This window comes from Myotis yumanensis, unplaced genomic scaffold (genome assembly GCF_028538775.1).
Source record: "Myotis yumanensis isolate MYYU_CA2020_CCGP unplaced genomic scaffold, mMyoYum1.0.hap1 SCAF_3, whole genome shotgun sequence".
In the NCBI taxonomy this organism is placed as follows: domain Eukaryota; kingdom Metazoa; phylum Chordata; class Mammalia; order Chiroptera; family Vespertilionidae; genus Myotis; species Myotis yumanensis.
In genome coordinates, this window is record NW_027223754.1 from 184,497,454 (window position 1) to 184,509,825 (window position 12,372).

Here is a 12,372-nt window from a genome sequence, read left to right on the forward strand (position 1 = left end):
TGGGAAAGATCCCTCGCTTGCGTCTACAGACGCTTATGGCATCCAATGGGTTAAATTGTTGAGGAGTATTCCATTGTATGAACTCTTGTTTACTGACATATGGGTTGCTTCCAGTTTTTTTTTTTCTATTATGAATTAAAGCTGCTATAAAAATCCTTGTATGTCTTTTTGAGAAATTATGTTGTCATTTTTCTTAGGTAAAGATATAGGAGTTGAATTACTCGCTAAGCTAACTGAATATTTACCTTTGTAAGAAACTGCCAAATTGCTGTTCTACCCTATACCACCATCAGGAACGCATGAGTCCCAATTGTTCCACATCCTAACCAACACTTGGTAATTTTTTTAAGTTTAGCCATTCTAGAAGGTGTAAATTGTAATTTTAGTTTGCATTAAAACAAAATTTGTTATGGTTAATCAGTTCTAAACTTTTTTATATGCTTAAGGGCCATTTTGGATACCTTATCTGTTAAGTGTCCAAGTCTTTTGCCTACTTTTTATTCGGTTGTCTGTGTTTATTATTGATTCACAAGAGTTAAAAAAAATATTCTAAATATAAGGCCTTTGTCAGGTATATGTACTGTTAATATTTTCTCCCATTCTGATGGGCAGAAGTTTTTAATTTTGATGAAAAATAACCAGTTTTAAATGAGAATAAGTTACAAATATTCTTCTAAATGATTCAGAATTCACATAACACATTCTCCTACATAACCACAATATCATAGTATTACTTACTATTAGATAATATCTAGACCATATTTAAATTTCCACAATTGTCCCAAGAATATCTTTAGAGACTTTTCCTTCAAACCATAATCCAATCAATGTTCAAATATTGCATTATATCTGGCATTTTCAACATTTTTAATCCTGACTAGCCCCCTCCCCGTTACCCTTTTTCTTTACAACATTGAAGAATGACCAGCATTAAAAAAAGAATGGTATTATTTTACGAAATTTATTCATTTTATAGAAATTTTATGAAAATTTGTTTCAGCCCTTAATCTTTTATGTATAATTTTTAAATAGAAAACCAAAAATAAAAAATAACAGGAAAAGAAAAGCCTTTTAAAAGTGTGCCATAAACTCATTTCTCAGTAAACCTAACCTGAACTGATTTATCCCACTTAGAATGAATATTCCAGAAATATTGATGTGTTTAAAAGGGGGTGCTGCCTCATGCCATTGATATTTCTAGCTGAGGTGACATCATATATGGTTTATGGGTCATGGCATCTTTTTAATATATGAAACTTCGAATTCAAAAACTTGTCAGATTCCAAAGTTTTCAGATAAGGGATTGTGGACTTGTTTATGTACTAGGTCAACATGAAAACGGAATTTATTGCTAAAATGTCTGAAAACACAGGAGATAAAACATATCCCCAAGTGCTGACCTTTAACTGAAGCTTCCATTTCTGAAACAGGTTCTGATTTTTCTTCTCCATTAGATTCATCAACTTCTGCCACTGTTGTTAACTCTGGTTCACTCTTGTAGAGTCTATAATCTGGACCCTTGAAAGGAAGATAATGCAATTAAACAAAAAATTGGTGAAAGTTTCTTGTAAAATGTTTACCAATAAAGACTCAAATCAAACTCTGAAAATTAAAAGCCTCAGTTACCTATATTGGGTATAACACAATTAATTAATATATGCTACAACTAAGGTAGAAGAAAAAGAATTCGAAGTATTTTTAACAGGTAAATGTTTTGGTTTTAAAAATTAAGACTAGCCGAAACCGGTTTGGCTCAGTGGATAGAGCGTTGGCCTGCGGACTGAAAGGTCCTGGGTTCGATTCCGGTCAAGGGCATGCACCTTGGTTGCGGGCACATCCCCAGTGGGGAGTGTGCAGGAGGCAGCTGATCGATGTTTCTCTCTCATTGCTGTTTCTAACTCTCTATCCTTCTTCCTTCCTCTCTGTAAAAAAAATCAATAAAATATATTTAAAAAAAAAAAATAAAAAAAATTAAGACTATTTCTCTTGGGAATAAAGTCATTTTTAGAACATTTTTATCATAATATATCTGAGGCCTGAAAATAATTATATCATATTAACTCAATTAGTTCTATTGCTTTTTTTCCTTATTCATTTCTCCTTGTTTATTGCATTTTACATTTATTTGTTTAACCCCAAATCTCTGTTTCCAGTTTCCATGGGTGATGTCTCTGCTTGGCAATGTCCACATCCTTAACAGTTTTTCTAGACTGAACTTCCCGTGTCCCAACCCTTTTATCATTCCTAGTAATCCTTTTCTTTCTTGCTTCTTTCTGATCTAAAGATTCCATTGGTCTCTGATATCCCGACATGATATGTTTAAAATATGACTCATTTGACGAATGCAAAGTAACCATTTTAGAAAAATGTTTATGAAAAATATGAAATTATGAAAGATGATGAAAGTTGTGAAAATCTTAAAAAGTGAGAATGATATAACCAAATCAGAAAAAAACACACAAAAGGATAACATTATAAACAAAAAAAGCACTGGCTAAAAGTGGTGTTTTAATAAAAAAAAAGTTTGAATGTAAAATAAATTCACTTTCAAAAAATGAGAGGGTGTGTAACATTGATTATTCTGTGGCTACTGCAGCCACTTACACAGTGAGATCCATTTCTTGTATATCCTTGAACTTGAATCTTCTTGTCTTCAGGCAGATGGACTGGGCCCCTGCTATAACAGAGCAAGGAGCTGCTATCACTGGGCAGAGGGGGGATTATGGGAGGCTGCTCTGTAAAGTCATAGGACCGAGGAAGTGGAGGACGAGGTGGGACTACTTCCTCTTCCTAAAGATTGTAGAACAGTCACCTTATTTAGATAAGCATACTGAGTTAAGTATATCTAAATTCTTTGCAATGGTAAGTTAACTTAAATTAGCTTTAAGATAATTAAAGGGACACTGCCAAGCCAAGAGTCTCATATTGAAAAGTAAAACCCAAAATACTTATGATAATCAATATAGTTTTAAATATGGTTGTATCTTTTTTGGTAACTCACCAACTAAACAGATACATGAAATGATTGCATTTCATTTTAAAAACAGAAGAGAAAAATTAATTTGAAAATCTTGTTGCCTATGTTTTGGGCCATTTTCAAGGGAAAAAAAACCCAAACATTTCTTTTTGATTGGCTTTAATACATAATTTAAGACCATAGATGCTTTTAATTCGGTTGACAGTATCTCTTTGTAGTTGCAATTTCTTTATAGTATGCATAATACACAGCCAACTTAGCTATCAATCATCCTACAAATGTTATCAAGTATAATAATGATAAAAATTCAATTACTTTTATTATGAAAAGTAAAACAATGTTAAAGTTCTAACATAGAGATGACAAATAGTGATTAAATTTTTTGCATTAAGAAAAGAAAAATCACATTTGTTAGAAGTACCAAATCACTGAACCAGTGGAATTTCAAGATTAAAACAATAACTAGAATATATTTAAAAAATACTTTTGTTATGAGTTTAAGAGTAAACAATTCTAATTTATGTTTTAAACATTTAAAATAACTTATAGTTAGACAAACAATTCGAACTTACCTCATTTTTGTACTTAACTGTTGTGAAAGGCTTTGATACTGCCATACCTATTAAAAAAGCATAAGACATAACTTATACTAAACATATCTTTAAAAATCTACAGAAAAAGGAAATGATTTCATTTCATTTATTTTAAATTACACCATCAGTTTCTAATCCCTCATTTTTTAATGTTTTCAGAATTTGAAACCAACTACATTAAAAAATATAAATTAAAACAACTTATATAGGGAAATGAGTTTTCTCCAACATTTACCGGTGTAAGTACATTTTGATATAATCTTTTAAGAGGGCAATTTGGCCCTGACTATTGAAATGGAAAATGTATCATTTCCCACTCCTTGAAATTCAAAAGGACTAGCATAAAAGTTTAGTTATATATACACAATTATGTTCATGATAGCATGGCTTATGACCAAGGAAAACAACAACAAACTCTAAAACCTAAAAAAATGTTCAACAACACAGAAATGGATATAGTCTGAAAATTTGTTTTTGTTGATCCTCACCCGAGGTTAATTGTCCCCGACATTGCTTTTTCAGAGAGAGAGAGTGGGAGGGAGGGGGTTAGGAGGAGGGAAGACGGAGAGTAAAAGGGGGAGAGGGAGAGAAGAGGGGGGCGGGAGGGGGGAAAGAGACATTGATGTGAGATAGGGGTGGGGAGTGAACATGCCATACCCTTGACTGGAAATTGAACCCGCAACCCTTTGATGTGCTGGCTGACGCTCCAACCACTGAGGTACACTGGCCCTGGCCAGGGTGCTTTTTTCTTTAAAGTATATATTTTTTTTTAGAGAGAGGAAGGGAGAGAGAAAGAAATATCGATTGGCTGCCTCCTGCATGACCCTTACTGGGGGTAGAGCCTGCAACCCAGGCATGTGCCCGGACCAGGAATCGAACAAGCAATCTTTTGGTGCATGGGACTATGCTCAATCAACTGAGCCACACCAGCCAGGGCTACACAGTGAATTTGTACACAGCAATTATTATATTGCAGTTAAGAACAAAATAGCAGGGGGAGACCAAGATGGCGGCGTAGGTAAACACCGGAGACCGCTGCCGCAAACAACCATTTCAAAAATACAACTAAAAGACTGAACGGACATCACCCAGAACCACAGGAAGGCTGGCTGAAGAGAGACTCTACAACTAGAAGGAAAGAGAACAGCAAATCGAGGCTCAGAGGCGGCGCAGTGTGGAAAATACAAAGGTACCGAGGTGCGCGCGCAAAGCGGGCTGGTGGCTGAGGGCGCGGTTGTCGTTTTCTGTCGGGAGTGAGTCTCAGACTCTGGGCTCCAGATCCGGGCGAGTCTCTAGGGACCCAGACTCAAACGGGAGAAGCGGGATTATCCGGCATCAGTTGGAACCTGAGGGCAACTTTCTCTCCGAGGTTTGCAGCGGCTGCCGGGGTTCTGAGAAGCAGAGCCTCTGGGAACGGGACTGAGCGTGGCCATAACTGCTCCCTCCGCCCGCCCTGTTGACCCCGCCCCGCCCAAAGCCTGCGCACAGCCATTTGCCGATCGCCTCAGGCAAAGGCTGGATTAGGGCCTCCCCAGAAGGCAGACGTTTTCCGTACAGCTGATTCCTATAGCCAGCCGGCCTGGGGGTCAAATCCCTCTAGTGTTAACTACAACAATTAAGGCTTGGCTAGAACAAGACTGCGCACAGAGACCACAAGGGGGTGCACCAAGAAAGCATAAAAGATGCGGAGACAAAGAAACATGACAGAAATGGAGGATATGGAGCTAAGAATCGCAATTTTGAGGGCTTGCCATAAATTTGTGCAGAGCCTCACGAAAACTAATGAGACCCTCGATGCTACGATAAAGAAATTAGAAAGTAAGCATACACGGACTGAAATAAAGAATATTATACCCAATAGCAGACCAGAGGAGTACAATAATCAAACCAAAGATTCGACAAAAAACACCCAATTGGAAAAGCAAAATGAAAAAAGAATCCGAAAGTGTGAAGATAGTGTAAGGAGCCTCTGGGACAGCTTTAAGCGGTCTAATATCAGAGTCATTGGAGTGCCAGAAGATGAGAGACAGCAAGATATTGAAAACCTATTTCAAGAAATAATGGCAGAAAACTTCCCCCACCTGGAGAAAGAAATGGACTTACAGGTCCAAGAAGCGCAGAGAACCCCAAACAAAAGGAATCCAAAGAGGACCACACCAAGACACATCATCATTAAAATGCCAAGAGCAAAAGACAAAGAGAAAATCTTAAAAGCAGCAAGAGAAAGAGGCTTAATTACCTACAAGGGAATACCCATACGACTGTCAGCTGATTTCTCAACAGAAACTTTGCAGGCCAGAAGGGAATGGCAAGAAATATTCAAAGTGCTGAATACCAAGAACCTACAACCAAGATTACTTTATCCAGCAAAGCTATCATTCAGAATTGAAGGTCAGATAAAGAGCTTCACAGATAAGGAAAAGCTAAAGGAGTTCATCACCGCCAAACCAGTATTATATGAAATGCTGAAAGGTATCCTTTAAGAAGAGGAAGAAGAAGAAAAAGGTAAAGATACAAATTATGAACAACAAACATGCATCTATCAACAAATGAATCTAAGAATCAAGTGAATAAATAACCTGATGTACAGAATGAACTGGTGATTATAATAGAATCAGGGACATAGAAAGGGAATAGACTGACTATTCTTGGGGGAAAAAGGGGTGTGGGAGATGCGGGAAGTGACTGGACAAAAATCATGCACCTATGGATGAACACAGTGGGTGGGGAGTGAGGGTGGAGGGTGGGGTGGGAGCTGGAAGGAGGGGAGTTATGGGGGGAAAAAAGAGGAACAAATGTAATAATCTGAACAATAAAGATTTAATTAAAAAAAAAAAAAAAAAAAAAAAAAAAAAAAAAAGAACAAAATAGCAAATGGTTGAAAATAGGTACAGTATGATTCCATCTTTTGTTGTGGGGGAAAAAACCTCGCACAACCAAAACACTGTTTGCGTGTTTATAATTACAGTGCACATAAAACCATGATTTATTTTTAAGTGGGTGAGGTGGGCAGAACTTTTGCTTTTTTACTTTATAAACTTGTGTACTGACTCAATGTTACCAAGAAGAGTGTTGAAAAACCTATTAAAATAACAAAAGTAACCCAATTTTCTGTGTCATCCCATTTAGATATAATACTATGGTCAATTACTGCAGAACACAATACAAAAAGCAAACTTACCTGTTTCTGTGGAGCCTCTCTGCTGTTTGTGCTTACTCAGGCCTTCCATGACATCTTGAATTCTCCAAAGTTCTTTCTGAATCTGTGCACGCTGAATTCCTGCTGATTCGGTCTATCAGTAAAAATAGGCCACATACAGAAAAGAAATCATTAAAGTTATATATTCTGCTTTTTATATGTTTTAAAAGGAGAATTTTAGTGGCACTGATAAGAGATAAAGCAGAGAAAGAATATCATTTTTCAGCTGTAAGCGTATTATTCACATCTCCTCAATGAGCTTTGTCTTGTGTTATTTATGACTCCAGGATGGAATACTGATCATAAGGGACTAAAAATGGAAAATAGAAAAACAAAAGAAAAATAGAACAAAATAGAAACACCCAAAACCCAAATGAAAAAAAAAAAAAGAAACATTTTTTGGGGTGGGGAGTAAGAGATGGAAAGTATATTAATTTCTGAAGTTCTGAAACATAGAGACATGCCAAATAAATAAACAAACAAACAAATGAGTTTTTGACTCATAGAGTGAAACGTGTTTGCAGAACTAATTCTCAGTTTTGGAATCTAAAGTTATCATTGCCATTTTCATTTTAAGGTACATCCACTGTCTTACTTCTAATACCCCATTTCATGTCCTCAGGCTAAGTACAGTAACTGAAACTAAAATAAGATCATAAGATAACTATAAATATCATTAGGAATGGAACTTTATTTAAAAAAATAGGCAATGAAGTATAAAACCATCACATTACTTAGAAAAAAAATTTTTTTTCATTGCATATCAGTGTTGTATTTTTTTAAGCTTTTATTTCTTCTTTATTTTGGGGGGAGGTCAGTTTTTGACAACTGTAGATATGAGGATATAATCAATATTCCATTAGTAAGCTAACAAGTCCTCTGAGGGGTAGAAATAAGTGTTCCAAGTCTAGAAACATAAGGACTATGCGCTAACACTGCTTCCAAGTGTACTGCATAATCTTAGAGACCCAGTTTTCCAAGCCACAGGCTGAAAGCACCAAAGCAAAGGAAGGAAGGACTGACACTGGGCCCAGGATGACGGCAGCCCAGAGATGTAAATACTGCTATGGAACACAGGGAGGGAACAGTAACTACAAATATTTGATGCTATACATGTTCTATATAGAATACGTATTACTTATGCAACAATTAAAAAATTATATCTATGTATTTTTTGCCTATCTGAAAGGTACACAGTGAAAATCTCATTTTTAAATTTATTTTGCATTTTCTGGTTACCAGTGACTTTGATTAATATATACACACTTGTTAGCAACTGAATTTTACTTTTTATGAATTAAAACTACTCATGTTCTTTGTTCATTTTGCTAATGTACTGTTTCTCAAAAAATTAAAAAATCTTTGCAAATCTAAACAGTAACTCTTATTGAAGTCTAGGCGTCAAGGTAGTTCTTTCCAGTATGTCACCTTTTAAATTTGTCAATGTTGCCGTCATTGTCTAGTTATTTAATAAACACTTATACAATATGATTTATGTGTCTGATGCTAAGTACTCCAAAAACATCAACACATTTAATCATTATAAAAAGCCAATAGAAGTAGATACTATTATTATTTTCATTTTATAGTTGTGGAAACCGAGGTACAGAGTTGTAATGTAACTGGTCTAAGGTCACATGTGCCATGCTACTTATCATAGAGTGTGTCTTCTAGTTCTTTCTTTATTTTTTTAAATGTCTTAACTACTTGTGGCCTGTTTACAAAACTGGATTCTTTATTCCAAATGGTGCTGTATCTTCCCCTATTCTAATAATATATTGGTCAAGATAATAGGCTAAATATAGTTTGTTAAAAAAGAGGCATTTAATATAGAATGAATAAGAACAAGTCAGAATAACTTTATTTTAAAAAAGGTAGCGGGGGGGAAAAAAGGACACTTATGTAATACCCTTTGTAATACTTTAAGCGAAAAAAAAAAAAAAAAGGTAAAATATCCATTATTTGATAAACTCATATAATTTAATGCCTCAGTGCCAAGTGACATAAAGTTAGCTAGGAGCACAGAACACTACACCATGCACCTGATAGAATAAAGAACTTTAAACAGTGAGAGAAGGGAAATCTTGTGCGATAGTAAGATTCCTATCATTGAAAATATTCAAACCCAGGTCGTAGGTAGCCAATATTGTAAAAACTGTTATGGGCGTACATGAATCTAACAAGTAAAACAACGTAAAAAACACAACACTTTTATACCTGAACTTCACCAAGGCGATCTAGCTGCTCTTGCATCTGGTTCCTGGTAATAGTTACATCGTATTCTAACTTATCATATTCTCTCCATGCTCGTTCCAGTTCCTAAAAGCAAAAGAGCTTTCATTATTCTAAAAGAGAAAATCTGCTTTTATGTTGTTATCACTGCAATTATCATGTAGTTTATATTGGGCAGAAAACAAAACACCTTTGCAACACATTTTCCTTTATTGTTTAAAAAGTTCCTTACATGCCTTGATTAAAATTTTTCCATGAATAAAAATACTAAGTATGCTGTATTTTACCATGTTAGGTTTTCAACAACACAGACGCCTGACATGAATTTAATTACTTAAGAGTAAATTTACAGTAACGTATAAACCTAATTCACCTAACTACACAAGCCAGTGAATCCACTGACTCAATATAGACACTCTCCACCTACACTTTTCTTCTTTGGAAAAACCATCACCCCCAAACTCTAAAATCATAGAGAAGATTTTCATACTTGGTCTATATCTATTGAATATAGAATGATTCTACAAGCGCTCAAATTACATGATTTCATTCTGTTTCAGGAATGCTGCTTCTATAGGTTGCAGTTACCCTTCCGACACTTCAGAGAGTGGTGGTATGAGGTCAACAACTTGATAAACTAAAATAGGGGAGGGACTATATTTTGTTAATTTCAGAGAGAGGAAAGGAGAGGGGGAGAGCAATAGAAATATCAATGAGAAACATCAATGGGCTGCCTCCTGCATGCCCCCTACTGGGAATTGAACGGTGACCTCCTGGCTTCATGGAACGACACTCAACCAACTGATCCACACTGGTAGGGTGCAGGGGCAATATTTGATTACTATTTTATCACCAGTTACCTACATGGTGCTGGCACATGTAACATAATCAACAAATGTTTACTGAATGCTGTTGTAAAATGAATTGATGACTCTTGTCTAAGAACCTCCCATGACCAGGAATCTCTTGCCTTGAACTGCTCTGAATGAAGCTTCCCTGGACAACCTCAGTTTAACAACAGCAACAGTCTGGGGATAGGAAAGAGGGTACTGAGTGTGGGACTGAGTGTGGGAGAAAGGCTACTTAAAATAATCTTAGTCAAACAAACAAACAAACAAACAGCAATACCTCAAGTTCCTAGAGGATCTCTTCTAAAGGTGCATACTTTAAAAAAATTAAGCTTTAAAATCTGGTCATTTGGAGTAATTGCTTTTTGAATTTAAGATTCTCCTTAACAGATATATATAATATATATATATATATATATATATATATATATATATATATATTTTTTTTTTTTTTTTTTTCAGAGAGGAAGGGAAAGGGAGAGGGATTGAAACATCAATGATAAGACCTGCATGCTCACTACTGGGAACTGAGCCTGAAACCTGGGCATGTGCCCTGACCAGGAATTGAACTGAGACCTCCTGGTTCATAGGTCAACGCTCAACCACTGAGCCATGCTGGTCTGACTTCAGGTTTTAAATACGTAGCCTAAGGAGCCTATTAAGCAGATTTCAGAAAGAATTAAATTTTAAAAAAGCAAAGTGATAAAGGACTAAAGATTTTTATCTGATTTTTATGGTATAAACACTAGCCTCCTTCCTTGGCTTCAGCAAAACTCTTTTTACCGGAATAAACAAGGATATTATCTCCTTTAATAAAAATAGCTTCTAGCCATCTTCTAATTTGTGTGTGTGTGTGTGTGTGTGTGTGTGTGTGTGTGTGTGTATATATATATATATATATATATACATATACACATACATACACATGCAAATTTAAATAGTGGGCTTTTGAAGGCTTCAGGGGGTGTAAAATGAGGATAATGGATCCAATGGCAGCCAGTGATTAAGGAGGATGGTATTGCCAAACTAACACCCAAGATCTCATAGAAAAGCCAGAATTCAGGGGGGGGGTGAGTGGGGGGCCCAAAGGTGCTGTAGAGGCAGCTGAATATAAGAACATTTTAGGATGGTGGGAATCTCATTTTTCTTACAGAAACATGAGAAAGAGAGATTGAGAGCTAGAGATTACTTTTCCAATATTTTAGGAGTGAGGAAACATAATATACTTTCAGTTTCCTTAACCTGGAAAGTCCCGCATTGCACTGTATCGTTTGGCCCGAGTCCTATAATCCTGTTGGGCCTCCCAATTCTGCCATTATCTCTCGGCTCCTCAAACATGATTACAGGTGGGCAGAACACAAGTCAACAGGTGATCCCCAGAAAGGGGGTGGCACTGGCATAACATCAGTTTCCTTCCAACACCTGGCTGAGTATGTCATTAAAGAATTTAATGGATTATACAAGTACAATGTTAAAATCTTTAAATATGACCTTACTATTTTTTTTCTCAAGAAGATAATATTTAAGTGCATCAAGGCAATTAAAAGGATTTTAATGACTTTCAAATAGGCAATTATCTTAAAACCATAGACAACAGTGCTTGAAATAAAAATGTGTAAAGTTTCAGGTCATACAGTTAAGAGAATGAATGAACTCTTGCAATCTACAACCACATGGATGAACGACACAAAGCTAAAAGAGTATACTGGTATATTATATGATCATATTTTATTAAGATACAAAACCAGGCAAAGCTAATATATAGTTTAACAGTGAAGTGATGGGTGTTTTTGGGAGGAGGCAATAAAATTCAATGCCTTGATATGGATAGCAGGCATATCTGTGCATTTACTAGTGTACTTTTTGGAGAATATGTTATAACAGTTTAAAAAAATATGTGTACATGTGTGGGATTGTTTTAGGAATGGCAAAAGGATAAAAAAGCCCAACTTAGCCAACAAGTAAATGTTTTTGGTCAATCCTCACCTGAGGATAATTTTTCCATTGATTTTTAGAGAGTGGAAGGGAGGGAGGGAGAGAGAGAAACTGGTGTGAGAGAGACACAACCTGGACTGGGATCGGGCCTACAGCCTAGGCACATGCCCTTGACCAGGAATTGAACCTGATTGCAGGCTCGATCCCCAATAGGGGGTGTGCAGGAAGCAGCCAATTAATGATTCTCTTTCTCTTCCTCTCTGAAATCAAAAAAAATATATTTAAAAAACACACCTAAAAAATTATAACAACCTCTCCCCCCCCTCCCTTGCTACGTATTTGTTGAAGAAAATGGGCTCCTTTTTCTGTAGAGGTTCTCCTACTTTAGATTTTGCTAATTGAATTCCTGTGATATTGCTTAGCGTGCTTTTGTTTCCTGTATTTCCTATAAATTCGTAGTTAGATATGGAGACTGCTGAGATTCAGATTTGATTTTTTGGTAAAAATACCTCTTAAGTGTTGCTGGCGACTTTCTATTGCAGCACACCAGGGGGCCTATCCCATCTGGCTGTCCCTTTATCGGGGATG

The 12,372-nt window shown here is 36.1% G+C and overlaps 1 protein-coding gene across 15 annotated transcripts in view; it reads right to left on the minus strand.

Moving 5' to 3' along the window:
- PLEKHA5 (pleckstrin homology domain containing A5) overlaps window positions 1–12,372 on the minus strand; it is a 218,561-nt gene that overhangs the window by 13,905 nt on the left and 192,284 nt on the right. For 9 of the 15 annotated variants that reach the window (XM_070410612.1, XM_070410610.1, XM_070410613.1 and 6 more), the window contains 5 exons: window positions 8,987–9,088; window positions 6,752–6,863; window positions 3,550–3,596; window positions 2,605–2,790; window positions 1,401–1,518 (listed from right to left, as the gene is read on the minus strand). In XM_070410612.1, the coding sequence (XP_070266713.1) occupies window positions 1,401–1,518; window positions 2,605–2,790; window positions 3,550–3,596; window positions 6,752–6,863; window positions 8,987–9,088 (565 nt within the window). The remainder of the gene's footprint in view (window positions 1–1,400; window positions 1,519–2,604; window positions 2,791–3,549; window positions 3,597–6,751; window positions 6,864–8,986; window positions 9,089–12,372) is intronic. The other 6 variants (XM_070410614.1, XM_070410618.1, XM_070410616.1 and 3 more) reach the window with 1 other exon arrangement.